This window comes from Notolabrus celidotus, chromosome 7, assembly GCF_009762535.1.
Source record: "Notolabrus celidotus isolate fNotCel1 chromosome 7, fNotCel1.pri, whole genome shotgun sequence".
Taxonomy (NCBI): domain Eukaryota; kingdom Metazoa; phylum Chordata; class Actinopteri; order Labriformes; family Labridae; genus Notolabrus; species Notolabrus celidotus.
This window is the reverse complement of record NC_048278.1, coordinates 38,600,358-38,613,052: the sequence shown is the minus strand read 5'-3', so window position 1 is coordinate 38,613,052 and position 12,695 is coordinate 38,600,358. Positions and strand designations below refer to the sequence as shown.

Below are 12,695 nucleotides of genomic sequence, written 5' to 3'. Positions count from 1 at the left end.
CAAGAAACACTAAATCTGTGACCAATGGTTCAGAAAGGTCCTGCTGCAGGCGCCTCTCCATCAGGATCAGATTCAGAGGGTTGAAGTAACGTGATCTCTGAGCAGCCGTGTATATTCAGCCAACATGTAAACATTAGATCAACATGCTGGACAGCCGAGGCACATCCACTTCCTGAGGGGGCGTGGTCAGAGAGAAAACAGACTGTTCTGAGGAGGACTGAAGAAGAGGGTTTTTCAGGCAGACCAAAATCTGATTTCAAAGTGTTTTTTTGAGCATAAACTTTAAAGACATGTTTTGGGGACCTCTTAGACCAATATATATTGATGACAAAAGCGTGATATGTCACCTTTAATGTTGGATTTTTGAGATAAAAGTCTAAATGTATGGGAATAATTAAGTATTTCTGAGCCTGACTCTGAAAAGTCATAATTCAGTATAAAAAGTCCAGATGACTTAGTCAGTCCCAGCATGAGATAAAAAGTCTGAAGTTTTGAGATAAATGTTTGATTTATGAGATTAAAATGACAAACACAGGATAGGAAGTCTAAATGATAAAAGGTTTAAAATCTGAGATATGAGTCATAATTGTGAGATGGTCATAAATATGAGATCCAAAGTCAAACTCATGATGAAGTCAGATTTGTAAGAGAAATTCAAAATTATTAGGACACATTGAGGCGCTGGTGGCCTAGCGGTCTAAGCGCCCCACATACAGAGGCTCCAGTCCTCGTCGCAGAGGTCGCCGGTTCGACTCCCAGCCGCGACCATTCGCCTCATGTCCTCCCCCACTCTCCACTCCCCATACTCCCTGTCTCTCTTCAGCTGTCCTCTCTAATAAAGGCCCCAAAATATAACTTCAAAAAATAATCATCAATTCTGGGATGATGACGTTCGTTTAGTGTTTTTACTGATTCAACATAAATCATGAATAATCTCTAAAGAGTAAACTGTTCTCACTGAAGCTCGTCTTCTTCTGGCTCTTTGAACTCTTCTTCTTCACTTTCTATAAAAAGATCTTCCCTTCATCGTCCACCTCTGACGTCTGAAGAACTGAAGACTCCCGGAGGACCGGTTCAGGTGATCCAGCTGCAGGACCACAGAAATAACTTCAGACAGAGAGTCGGCACAAAATACAAAAACTGCAAGATACCTCAGAGTCACCAGGGTCTCAGAGAGACTGCAGAGTCCTGATGGGAGGCTGGAGTTAGACCTCCATCACACAGAAACAAGAGTCACCAGGGTCTCAGAGAGACTGCAGAGTCCTGATGGGAGGCTGGAGTTAGACCTCCATCACACAGAAACAAGAGAGGGTCTCAGAGAGACTGCAGAGTCCTGATGGGAGGCTGGAGTTAGACCTCCATCACACAGAAACAAGAGAGGGTCTCAGAGAGACTGCAGAGTCCTGATGGGAGGCTGGAGTTAGACCTCCATCACACAGAAACAAGAGTCACCAGGGTCTCAGAGAGACTGCAGAGTCCTGATGGGAGGCTGGAGTTAGACCTCCATCACACAGAGACAAGAGAGAGTCGCAGAGAGACTGCAGAGTCCTGATGGGAGGCTGGAGTTAGACCTCCATCACAGAAACAAGAGTCACCAGGGTCTCAGAGAGACTGCAGAGTCCTGATGGGAGGCTGGAGTTAGACCTCCATCACACAGAAACAAGAGTCACCAGGGTCTCAGAGAGACTGCAGAGTCCTGATGGGAGGCTGGATTTAGACCTCCATCACACAGAAACAAGAGTCACCAGGGTCTCAGAGAGACTGCAGAGTCCTGATGGGAGGCTGGAGTTAGACCTCCATCACACAGAAACAAGAGTCACCAGGGTCTCAGAGAGACTGCAGAGTCCTGATGGGAGGCTGGAGTTAGACCTCCATCACACAGAAACAAGAGTCACCAGGGTCTCAGAGAGACTGCAGAGTCCTGATGGGAGGCTGGATTTAGACCTCCATCACACAGAAACAAGAGTCACCAGGGTCTCAGAGAGACTGCAGAGTCCTGATGGGAGGCTGGAGTTAGACCTCCATCACACAGAAACAAGAGTCACCAGGGTCTCAGAGAGACTGCAGAGTCCTGATGGGAGGCTGGAGTTAGACCTCCATCACACAGAAACAAGAGTCCCCAGGGTCTCAGAGAGACTGCAGAGTCCTGATGGGAGGCTGGATTTAGACCTCCATCACACAGAAACAAGAGTCACCAGGGTCTCAGAGAGACTGCAGAGTCCTGATGGGAGGCTGGAGTTAGACCTCCATCACACAGAAACAAGAGTCACCAGGGTCTCAGAGAGACTGCAGAGTCCTGATGGGAGGCTGGAGTTAGACCTCCATCACACAGAAGCTGATAGATGTAATAAAGATCCTTTGTGTTTGTTTATATTATTCTAAAGAGAAACTGTCGTTACATCACAACACTTTATAACTTCAGCCTGCACTTCCTGCCTCCGTCCAGCAGAGGGCAGCAGTGTTTATGACACCAACAATCCGGATCAGGACAAGTCCCAAACATGGATCTGAAGCTGATGGTCTCCATGAATGATGTGATGAAGACCAAATATTAAAAGCTTCCTGATTTAAGATTGATGAAGTTATTTGATCCTGATCAGAACTGATGAAGTGATGTAACTTCAAACTGTTTAATGAACCCAAGGAAGACAATTATCCTCGGATGGTTTTTTGATAAAGCTTATAGTTAGAGCTGGATCAGGCTTGGACCAGGTCTTAGTTATGCTGCTATAGGCTTAGACTGACACACTGGGATCCTGTCTTTCCCTCTCTCTCCTCTCTCTGCCTGTCTCTCACTTTAACTCTTCCTGTCCCATTAAAGTTACTAACCATAGACCTTTCTGGAGTCCCTGAGCTCCCTTGTCTCGTAGGTTCCTCTGGATCTCTGCTGTAGATTCACTTTTTTGGGGTCTGTTATTCATCCTTTCTTTCTTTCTTTCTTTCTTTATCTCTCTCTCTCTTTTTCTTTCTTTCTTTCTTTCTTTTTTCCTTTCCTTCTTTCTTTCTTTCTTTCTTTCTTTTTTCCTTCTTTCTTTTTTTCTTTCCTTTCTTTTTTTCCTTTCTTTCTTTCCTTTTTTTCTTCTTTCTTTCTTTCCTTTCTTTCTTTCTTCCTTCTTTCCTTCCTTCTATCTTTCTTTCTTTTTTCCTTTCTTTCTTTTTTCCTTTCTTTCTTTCTTTCGTTCTTTCTTTCTTTTTTCCATGTTTCTTCATCCTTTATATCTCCTTTTCTTATCCCATCCTTTCCTTCTATCATTCCTTCCCCATTTCTTCTCCTCTTTTTCTTTCTTCTGGTCTCCCTCTCTTCTCTCTTTTCTTAGACCTTTCTGGAGTCCCTGAGCTCCCTTGTCTCGTAGGTTCCTCTGGATCTCTGCTGCTGTGGACGTGGTCCAGACTCCAGCTGCTACAACTACTACTATCCGTCTCCCCACTATCATCTCTCTCTCTCTTCATCTCCCTCTATCCCTCTCTCCAACACGGTCTCAGCAGATGTGTGTCTAACATGAGTCTGGTCCTGCTGGAGGTTTCTGCCTGTTAAAGGAAGTTTGTCCTTGCCACTGTAACTTGCTAAATGCTGCAAAGTGCTCTGCTCATGGTGGATTAAGATGAGATCAGACTGAGTCCTGTCTGTGAGAGGGGACTGGATCTGATCCTGGTCTTGATGTTGGGTCTTTGTTAATAATCAGTCGTAGTAAAGGTTTGAAAACTTGTCCTGACCCTGGTCTGATAAAGACTCAAAGTGTGTGTCTGTGTTCATGAACAGGGTGTTTGTCTGGAGGCCCATCCTCCCTCAGTCCCCAGCACGCTCTGATTATATTAGGCATCGTAAAATATATAAAAAGAAGCAGCCCCCCTCGCCTGAGCCCGGACCCCCGCTTTGCTTTCAGCTGCAGAACAAAAACACAGAGAGAGCCACGAGCAGACACCAGAGAGAGAGAGAGAGAGAGAGAGAGAGAGAGAGAGAGAGACTTCTGGAGGAACGAGGGGTGAGGCTGAGGGTGGCTGGGTCTGTGTGCCGGCTTCGTTTGTAGCTGGTTGCTGGGTGACAGTGTGTGTGTGTGTGTGTGTGTGTGTGTGTGTGTGGGTGGGGGGATCCGTGACAGCTGTGGAGGCCTCAGCCTTTCACCCCGCTGCTGCTGCTGCTGCTGCTGCTGCAGGAGGAGGAGGAGGGGGTTATTATGAGTCCATGTGTGAAGTTCAGTCTCAGTCGCCAGCTGATCTGTGTGAAGGCTTCCAGTAAAGGAACAGACCTGCAGTGTCAGTCTGTATGGAGAGCAGCAGCAGGAGGAACACAATCAGAGGAGGATTCTCTCTATAAACAGATATCTGCATGAAGAGCAGCTAACAATCTGCTCTACATCAAACATTTACACTGAGACACTAATCTGCTTGATGCTGTGTCACTAAAGAACATCAGCGTTTAGATTTCCTGACTTCCCTGAACGCAGCATCAGAAATGATGGATCCCACCTCCATTCAACAAACAAACATTGTAGACGTAGTTTTCTTCTCCTCTTGAGGACAGACCTGACAAAGCTTGACTTTGGACTTTTGACTAAGTCCAAACATCAGTTCCTGTTTCAGGTTCATACCGCTGAAGGAAGCCAGAGGGAAGACTCTGTGGACCTGTTTACAGTGAAGCTGAGACTCAGTAGGAACAGATGAATGAGCGTTACCACAAGGGATGTAACAAACCAAGTTTGATGCAGACCTAAACTTAGCACACTTTTGGGATCAGTTAATCCTCTACTTAAAGGTTTTCAACAACACAGACTTGAAGGTGTGATTTAATCTGAGCTGGGCTCAGGTCCACAGATGATAAAGAACACATCTGTGTGTACACAAAGATTATAAAGTCAGTCTCTAACTACCTCTCTCGTTGGGCCTCGGTCTCTGCAGAGAGCAGACGGCTCTTTGGGACCGGGGTATCCACCACTTCATTACCTTTATTTTGGCGGTTTAGTTCCTGGGGAGAGGAGGTTTTGGTCTCCATGGCAAAGGAGTAAACATGAAGTGTTTTATGTCGGTGGTTAAGGAGCCGCGAGTGTGTAATGTGGAGAGGCTGAGTCAAACATACAAACACTGTTTAATGAGTGAATAAAGGAGAGGATCACATTACACCGGACTCACATCTGTGTATGTTTTATTCACACTTTTATAAACCTCACAGAATCACACGAGTTCAAACGGCCTTTACTGATCAATCCAAAGAGATCCATCTTTGAGTTTCTACTAAGTCACTTTAAAACACTGAAAACGTGGAATACAGAAGAACATACGGGCCGAAATACAAGCTCTTTAAACCTTTTATTTAAAAAATGAGGGTCACTCTGACTCTGATCCTGTTTGTTGAATGGAGGTCTATGAAAGAGGATTAGAGACACTGATGTTTCTTTAGCTCTGACCTTCTTCACCGAATGTTCCATTTGTTCTCAGAACTCTGACATCATCAAAGACAGAACTCTGACATCATCAAAGACAGAACTCTGACATCATCAAAGACAGAACTCTGACATCATCAAAGACAGAATTCTGACATCATCAAAGACAGAACTCTGACATCATCAAAGACAGAATTCTGACATCATCAAAGACAGAACTCTGACATCATCAAAGACAGAACTCTGACATCATCAAAGACAGAATTCTGACATCATCAAAGACAGAACTCTGACATCATCAAAGACAGAATTCTGACATCATCAAAGACAGAACTCTGACATCAGCAAAGACAGAACTCTGACATCATCAAAGACAGAACTCTGACATCATCAAAGACAGAATTCTGACATCATCAAAGACAGAACTCTGACATCATCAAAGACAGAACTCTGACATCATCAAAGACAGAATTCTGACATCATCAAGGACAGAATTCTGTCTTTGATGATGTCAGAATTCTAGAACACCTGCTGTTGCTCTCCATACAGACTGTTTCTCCTGCTGACACCTGATTGGTGGATTCTCCTCAGACTACAGACAGAGACCAGAACCCTTCTCAGACTAAAACCCAGACCCTGAGATCCAGATCCAACATGTCTCTGAATCAGAATCTGTAATTACAGGTTAGTTGTAGCTGAAAGTAAAAAGCTTTGTCAGGTCTGTCCTCAAGAGGAGAAGAAAACTACGTCTACAATGTTTGTTTGTTGAATGGAGGTGGGATCCATCATTTCTGATGCTGCGTTCAGGGAAGTCAGGAAATCTAAACACTGATTGTCTTTAGTGACACAGCATCAAGCAGATTAGTGTCTCAGTGTAAATGTTTGATGTAGAACAGATTGTTAGCTGCTCTTCATGCAGAGATCTGTTTATAGAGAGAAAGATTAACAACCATGGGAGCTGGGATGTTCATACACTTGACTTAACCACCAAAGCCTGCCGATGCATGACTGGTCAATAACACTTGAGCAACAAATGCACCACAAAGTCTGCTCTTATTCTCCATATTGAAGCAGTCCTGTAAGTAAAGGTTGATTTGTTAACCTCTGAGATGAAGGTAAAGGATAATGTGAGTGAATCAGAGGCCTGAAGCTGCAGCAGTGCTCGGTGTGTGTTTGATGGTCAGACAGGATTTACATATCTTTACTTCAGGTTCCTCTGAAGGGATCAGCTGCTGCCTCTGACCATCTGTCTGTAATTATGTCCCGCTCTGCCTCACTCAGGACCAACCAGCTGCAGCACCATCTCCACCACCTCCTCACACACTGGTGGACTCATGGTGAAGTTGATTTCCTGCACGATGAAGCTCTGTGTGTTTCTGTGAGGAGGAGGAGGAGAGACAGCTGCTGGTTTGGCTCAACTCGTCTGACCAGTTTAACTTTGCTCAGTGGCAAAGTGCACTGAGTCAGCGGTGACGCCGGGACGAGCTGCTGGCAGAGATCCATAACCTACATTTGAAGGTAGGAGTGAAGTCTGCACAGAGGGCCTGTCAGAGTGAACCTGACTTTACAAAATAAAGTTTCAAAACAAGAAACAGAATACTAACTTTAACTCAAGGGATAAAATAACTTCTATGATACCTGCCAAAACCAAACACCCTTTGAGACTGATCCATCGCCACATCTTTAACGCCTTAAAAAGGATGTTCTTGTGATGTTCTTGTAATTAACGGGTCTTCAGTTTGCTGAAATAACAACATCATGATGCAGATTAGTCCAAAGTCCAAAGTCCAGCTTTGTCAGGTCTGTCCTCAAGAGGAGAAGAAAACTACGTCTACAATGTTTGTTTGTTGAATGGAGGTCTATGAAAGAGGATTAGAGACACTGATGTTTCTTTAGCTCTGACCTTCTTCACGGAATGTTCCATTTGTTCTCAGAACTCTGACATCATCAAAGACAGAACTCTGACATCATCAAAGACAGAATTATGACATCATCAAAGACAGAACTCTGACATCATCAAAGACAGAATTATGACATCATCAAAGACAGAATTCTGACATCATCAAAGACAGAACTCTGACATCATCAAAGACAGAACTCTGACATCATCAAAGACAGAATTCTGACATCATCAAAGACAGAATTCTGACATCATCAAAGAAAGAACTCTGACATCATCAAAGACAGAACTCTGACATCATCAAAGACAGAATTCTGACATCATCAAAGACAGAACTCTGACATCATCAAAGACAGAATTCTGACATCATCAAAGACAGAACTCTGACATCATCAAAGACAGAATTCTGACATCATCAAAGACAGAACTCTGACATCATCAAAGACAGAATTCTGACATCATCAAAGACAAAACTCTGACATCATCAAAGACAGAACTCTGACATCATCAAAGACAGAACTCTGACATCATCAAAGACAGAACTCTGACATCAAAGACAGAATTCTGTAATTCTGTCTTTGATGATGTCAGAGTTCTAGAACACCTGCTGTTGCTCTCCATACAGACTGTTCTTCCTGCTGACACTTGATTGGTCGACCCTACTCATGTAAAATCCAGACCCCCGTGGACAGATTCCACATTTTGACATCTAACCTGTTTACAGAGGTTCATGTTGGGCCTGGCTCTCAGGCTTGTCACAATAACTCGGACTCTCCAGCTGAAGCGTTCAGTTTGATGTCGTAGATTACAGTCTGGGAGTTTCTCTCTGTTGGATGTTTGATGCTGAATATCTGGGATGCCTCACATATTTGTGGGTTTTCACTCAGCGGGGGGAAAAAAGACAACAGTCCTGGAATAAACTGACTGACGTTCAGCAGCAGAAGGTCTCCATTAACTGAACTGAACTCTCTCTAAACTCTCGTTAAAGCCACAGATAGCAGCCGGCCAGCAGTGAGACACGTCTGAGGGAGAGAGAGGGGGAGCTTCAGAGAACACTGTTAGACAAACAGAGACACTCATGAAGCTTTGAGGCTGTCATAACTACGGGAGGGGATGAGGGCCAACAGAGACATTTTAAAAAAATGAAATTTGCGAGTCCATAAAGTCGTTCATTTTCGGGGAAAACTCAACATTTCTGAGATTACAAAGTCGTATATTTTCGAGAAAAAATAAAAAATTTCGTGTTCTTAACGACGTAAATCTTTGAGAAATAAACTCTAAATTTTCAGGTTTATAAAGTCGTACATTTACAAGAAAACTTTGAATTTGTAGATTGTTAGCCAGAGAAATAAAAAAATAGAATTTTTTGAGAAAAAAATTAAATTTGCAAGTTCACAAATTTGTAGATTTTTAAAAAAAAAACTTTAAAATTTCAAGTTTTCAAATATGTGAATTTTTGAGAAATCAAACTCGAAATTTTGGAGTTTATGAAGACCTAAATTTTGGAGAAAAACTCAAAATTTCTGAGATTATAAAGTCGGACATTTTCGAGAAAAAACTTTAAAAATTTTGGGTTCTTAAAGACGTAAATCTGTGAGAAATCAAACTCTAAATTGAGGAGTTTATAAAGTCATACATTTACAAGAAAACTTTGAATTTGTAGATTTTTAACAAGAGAAATTAAATTTTTTAATTTTTCCAGAAAAAACTAAAATTTGCAAGTTCATAAAGTTGTAGATTTTGGAGAGAAAATCTAACATTTTAAAAATTTTAAGGACGTAAATCTTTGAGAAATGAAATTCAAATTTTTCGACCTAATAAAGACCAAAATTTTGGAGAAAAACTCGAAATTTCCGAGGTTATAAAGTCGTAGATTTTTCGAGAAAAAATTCTAACATTTTTAAATTTTTTAAAGACGTAAATCTGTAAGAAATCAAACTCTAAATTTTCAAGTTTATCAAGTCATACATTTACAAGAAAAATCAAAATTTCAGAGATTATATGGTCGTAGATTTTCAAGAAAAAAAAGTAAAATTTTCAAGTTTTTTCAAAACGCAATTCTTTGAGAAATCAAACTCGAAATTTTCAAGTTTTTAAAGTCGTAAATTCTTGAGAAAAAGTCAAGATTTCAGAGATTCTAAAGTTATACATTTACAATAAAACTTTGAATCTGTAGAGCGTTAACAAGCTGCCCTTTGCTCATTTCACTGCATCATGGATCCACTGACATCCTTATCAAACTGAACTTCCTGGACTCAGCATTAAGGAGATACTCCTGATGTTAGTCCAGAACCATCTCATCATTATAAACACCTGGACTTTGAAAAGACATGGCTGTACATATTGGGGTTGTTCAGAAGAACAACTTTCCTTTTTGATAAAGCTTATAGTTAGAGCTGGATCAGGCTTGGACCAGCTTTTGTCATGCTGCTATAGGCCTAGACTGCCGGGGGAACTGGCACACTGACACACTGGGATCCTAGCTCACCTTCTTCCCCCCAACCCCCTCATCACTTACTTTAACTCTGCCTGTCCCATTAAAGTTACTAACCATAGACCTTTCTGGAGTCCCTGAGCTCCCTTGTCTCGTAGATTCCTCTGAGCTGCCGTAGACGTCCTCCTGCTGTGGACGATCTGGACTCCAGCTGATACGGACGTGCTGGACTCCAGCGGCAACAGCTTCTACGACTCGTCTCATCACTATCACCTCTCTCTCTTACTCCCCTCTATCTGTCTTTCCAGACCCAACTCAGTCGAGGCATGATGGCTGTCTAACATGAGTCTGGTCCTGCTGGAGGTTTCTGCCTGTTAAAGGAAGTTTTTCCTCTCCACTGTAACTTGCTAAATACTGCGATGTGCAATGCTCATGATGGATTAAGGTGGGGTCAGACTGAGTCTTACCCTGTCTTGGTGTTGGGTCTCTGTTCATAATTTGACATAGAGTGGTCTAGACCTGCTCTGTTTGTAAAAGAGTCTTGAGATAACGTTTGTTGTGATTTGGCGCGATACAAATAAAGATTGATTGATTGATTGATTGATTGAGAAGAAAGCAGCACACTGATCTGGAGGAGGTGATCACAGTTATCAGGATAGAGATTCTATATACAGGATACATCCAGACTGGTTTTGCTGGTCTCGTGAAACCCCCATCCACTGTGTATTATCTGAACTCTGGAGGACACCTTCCAAACACACAACATGGACTCAACTGTTTTTATTCAGTTCTTGGTCCTCAGCTGCAGACGGAATGGAAACCACCTGATTTGCATTTTGTTTATGTAACATTTCAGCCAGTTGTGTGAAATCATAGTGAAGCAGTGAAAATCCCCTGGAGCCGAGTGTCGCCCAGAAACAAACAAACTCAGACACAGCTCTCTCTGCTCGTCTCCACGCGGTCTGAAGGAGAGAGAGAAGAACTCTGTGCTGCTTCGAGGAACTTCTCCGGCTTCATCTGAAGTCAAAACACTTTCAGAACAACAGACAGATGGAAACTCTCTCTCTCTTCAGTAATCAGGAAACTTTCTGCAGAGGATCAAAGGGGCCTGTGGCTGACTCATGACTTAAACTCATGAGTCTTCAAGCGTCTGAGAATACTAATGTGGTTTTTGCTTTGAGCTTCACTTTGCACTTTTATGTTTGAAGTCCAAAAACAGAAGAAAAAAAAACTCACTGAAACTTTCAGCTAAAAGTTTGCTTCCTTTGAAAATCAAGATATTCACAAGTCACTGAAAATTGAATGGTCAATATTTTGACAACTACTTGTCATGTAAGAATGTCACTGTCCCATAATAATAATAATAATAATAATAATAATAATAATAATAATGATAATAATACAAATAAATACATCATAATTATTAATAATAATAAATAAGTATTATTCGTAATAATGATAATACATAATAAAATAATAATACATAAATAATATGTAATAAAAATTAGATAATAATAATACTAATAATGATAATTATACTAATTTGTATTAATAATATAAAAATATTTATTATATATTATAGTATTATTAGTATAGCAACCATCCTTTAAGATAGATATGAGAAAAAAAAACTGAACCTGCTTTTATTTTGAAGTTTATCACCGGAAGTGGTGTCCATGGTGGTTTTGTCCGACTTTACGCGCGTGCCTCGGTGACACATCCCTCCTCCTCCTCTGCTCCTGTGTGTGTGTGTGTGTGTGTGTGTGCGTGTGTGTGTGTGTGTGTGTGTGTGTGTGTGTGTGTGTGTAGTCTGCTGAGTGTTGAGGTCGAGGCAGCAGCGGGGACGACGGCGGAGTGCAAACAAACAACAACAACAAACAAACAAACAACAAACAGACCCGGACTAACGACCCGGTCCTCCTCCGGGTCCTTCTTCAGGTTCTCCTCCTGCCGGTCTGCAGCTCCCCGGACCCGCAGACCAGCAGACCCGACGACCCCCATGCAGCAGAGGAGACCCTGGATGGGACTACATGTGGTAAGTGACACACACAGACACACACACACACACACACACACACACACACACACACACACACACACACACACACACACACACACACCTTTAAGCCCCGGACCTCCTCCGGTCTCCCCGGGGACCCGTGTGTGTGTTACCGTGATCACTAGAACCGTCCTGAGCTCCGGTCTGCTGGGACGGCTCTGGCCGAGTTTGGGTGCCTGGTGGCCGGGCAGGTGTTGGGGAGCAGCCGGTGTCCTGGAGGATCTGGAGGATCTGGAGACCAGCTGCTGTTCTGACAGCTGAGAGATTTATCCGACCTGAACAGATCAGGATCTGAACAGACCGGATCAGAGATGGTTAAAAACATCTTAAATATGAAGTTAATGTTGACTCAGTTTGTTATTGAGAGTGTTTGAAACATTTTAATATTTTTAACTTTGTGGAGAAACTTTAAAAACCCTTTAAAGTTTCCATGAGGGTTCATTTTTCAACATATTCTACTTTCTCTTGTTCTACTCTTTTAGAAAAAATACAGAATATTTAAATTGTTGTTTAAAGCCAATTCCAAAAAATATTTTTTATGAAACTGACACCTTTTTATATTTTTAAGGAAGATTTGGATTTGTGCCAAAACATGAAAAAACAGCAGAAATTGTATAAAAATGACCAAAAAGCATTTTTTAAAACTTGAATAAAGCTAACAGATGAGAGGGCGGTAATAACACGTTAACTCCATACCCGATACATTGTTTACGATAATATCGAGATACAGTGTTTTTAACTCTGTGGAGAAATTTTAAAAACCCTTTAAAGTTCCCAAAGTGCTGAAGTTTTATTTTTCAACATAGTCATTATATTTTACTTTGTTTGTTCCAGTAACTCAGAATAAGTAGAGAATATTTTAAATGATGATTTAAGCAAATTCAAAAAATATTTTTTGTGAAAATGACGACTTTTAGATTTTTT

At 41.8% G+C, this 12,695-nt stretch overlaps 1 protein-coding gene across 3 annotated transcripts in view; it reads left to right on the top strand.

The window, feature by feature from the left end:
* Positions 1–6,808: 6,808 nt before the first annotated feature.
* LOC117816076 (SERTA domain-containing protein 2-like) overlaps positions 6,809–12,695 on the top strand; it is a 17,584-nt gene continuing 11,697 nt past the window's right edge. Inside the window, exons 1-2 of one of the 3 annotated variants that reach the window (XM_034688177.1) lie at positions 6,809–6,896; positions 11,522–11,747. In XM_034688177.1, the coding sequence (XP_034544068.1) occupies positions 11,743–11,747 (5 nt within the window). In that variant the 5' untranslated portion in view covers positions 6,809–6,896; positions 11,522–11,742. Of the gene's footprint in view, positions 6,897–11,412; positions 11,748–12,695 lie in introns of those variants that run through there. The other 2 variants (XM_034688176.1, XR_004631892.1) reach the window with 2 other exon arrangements.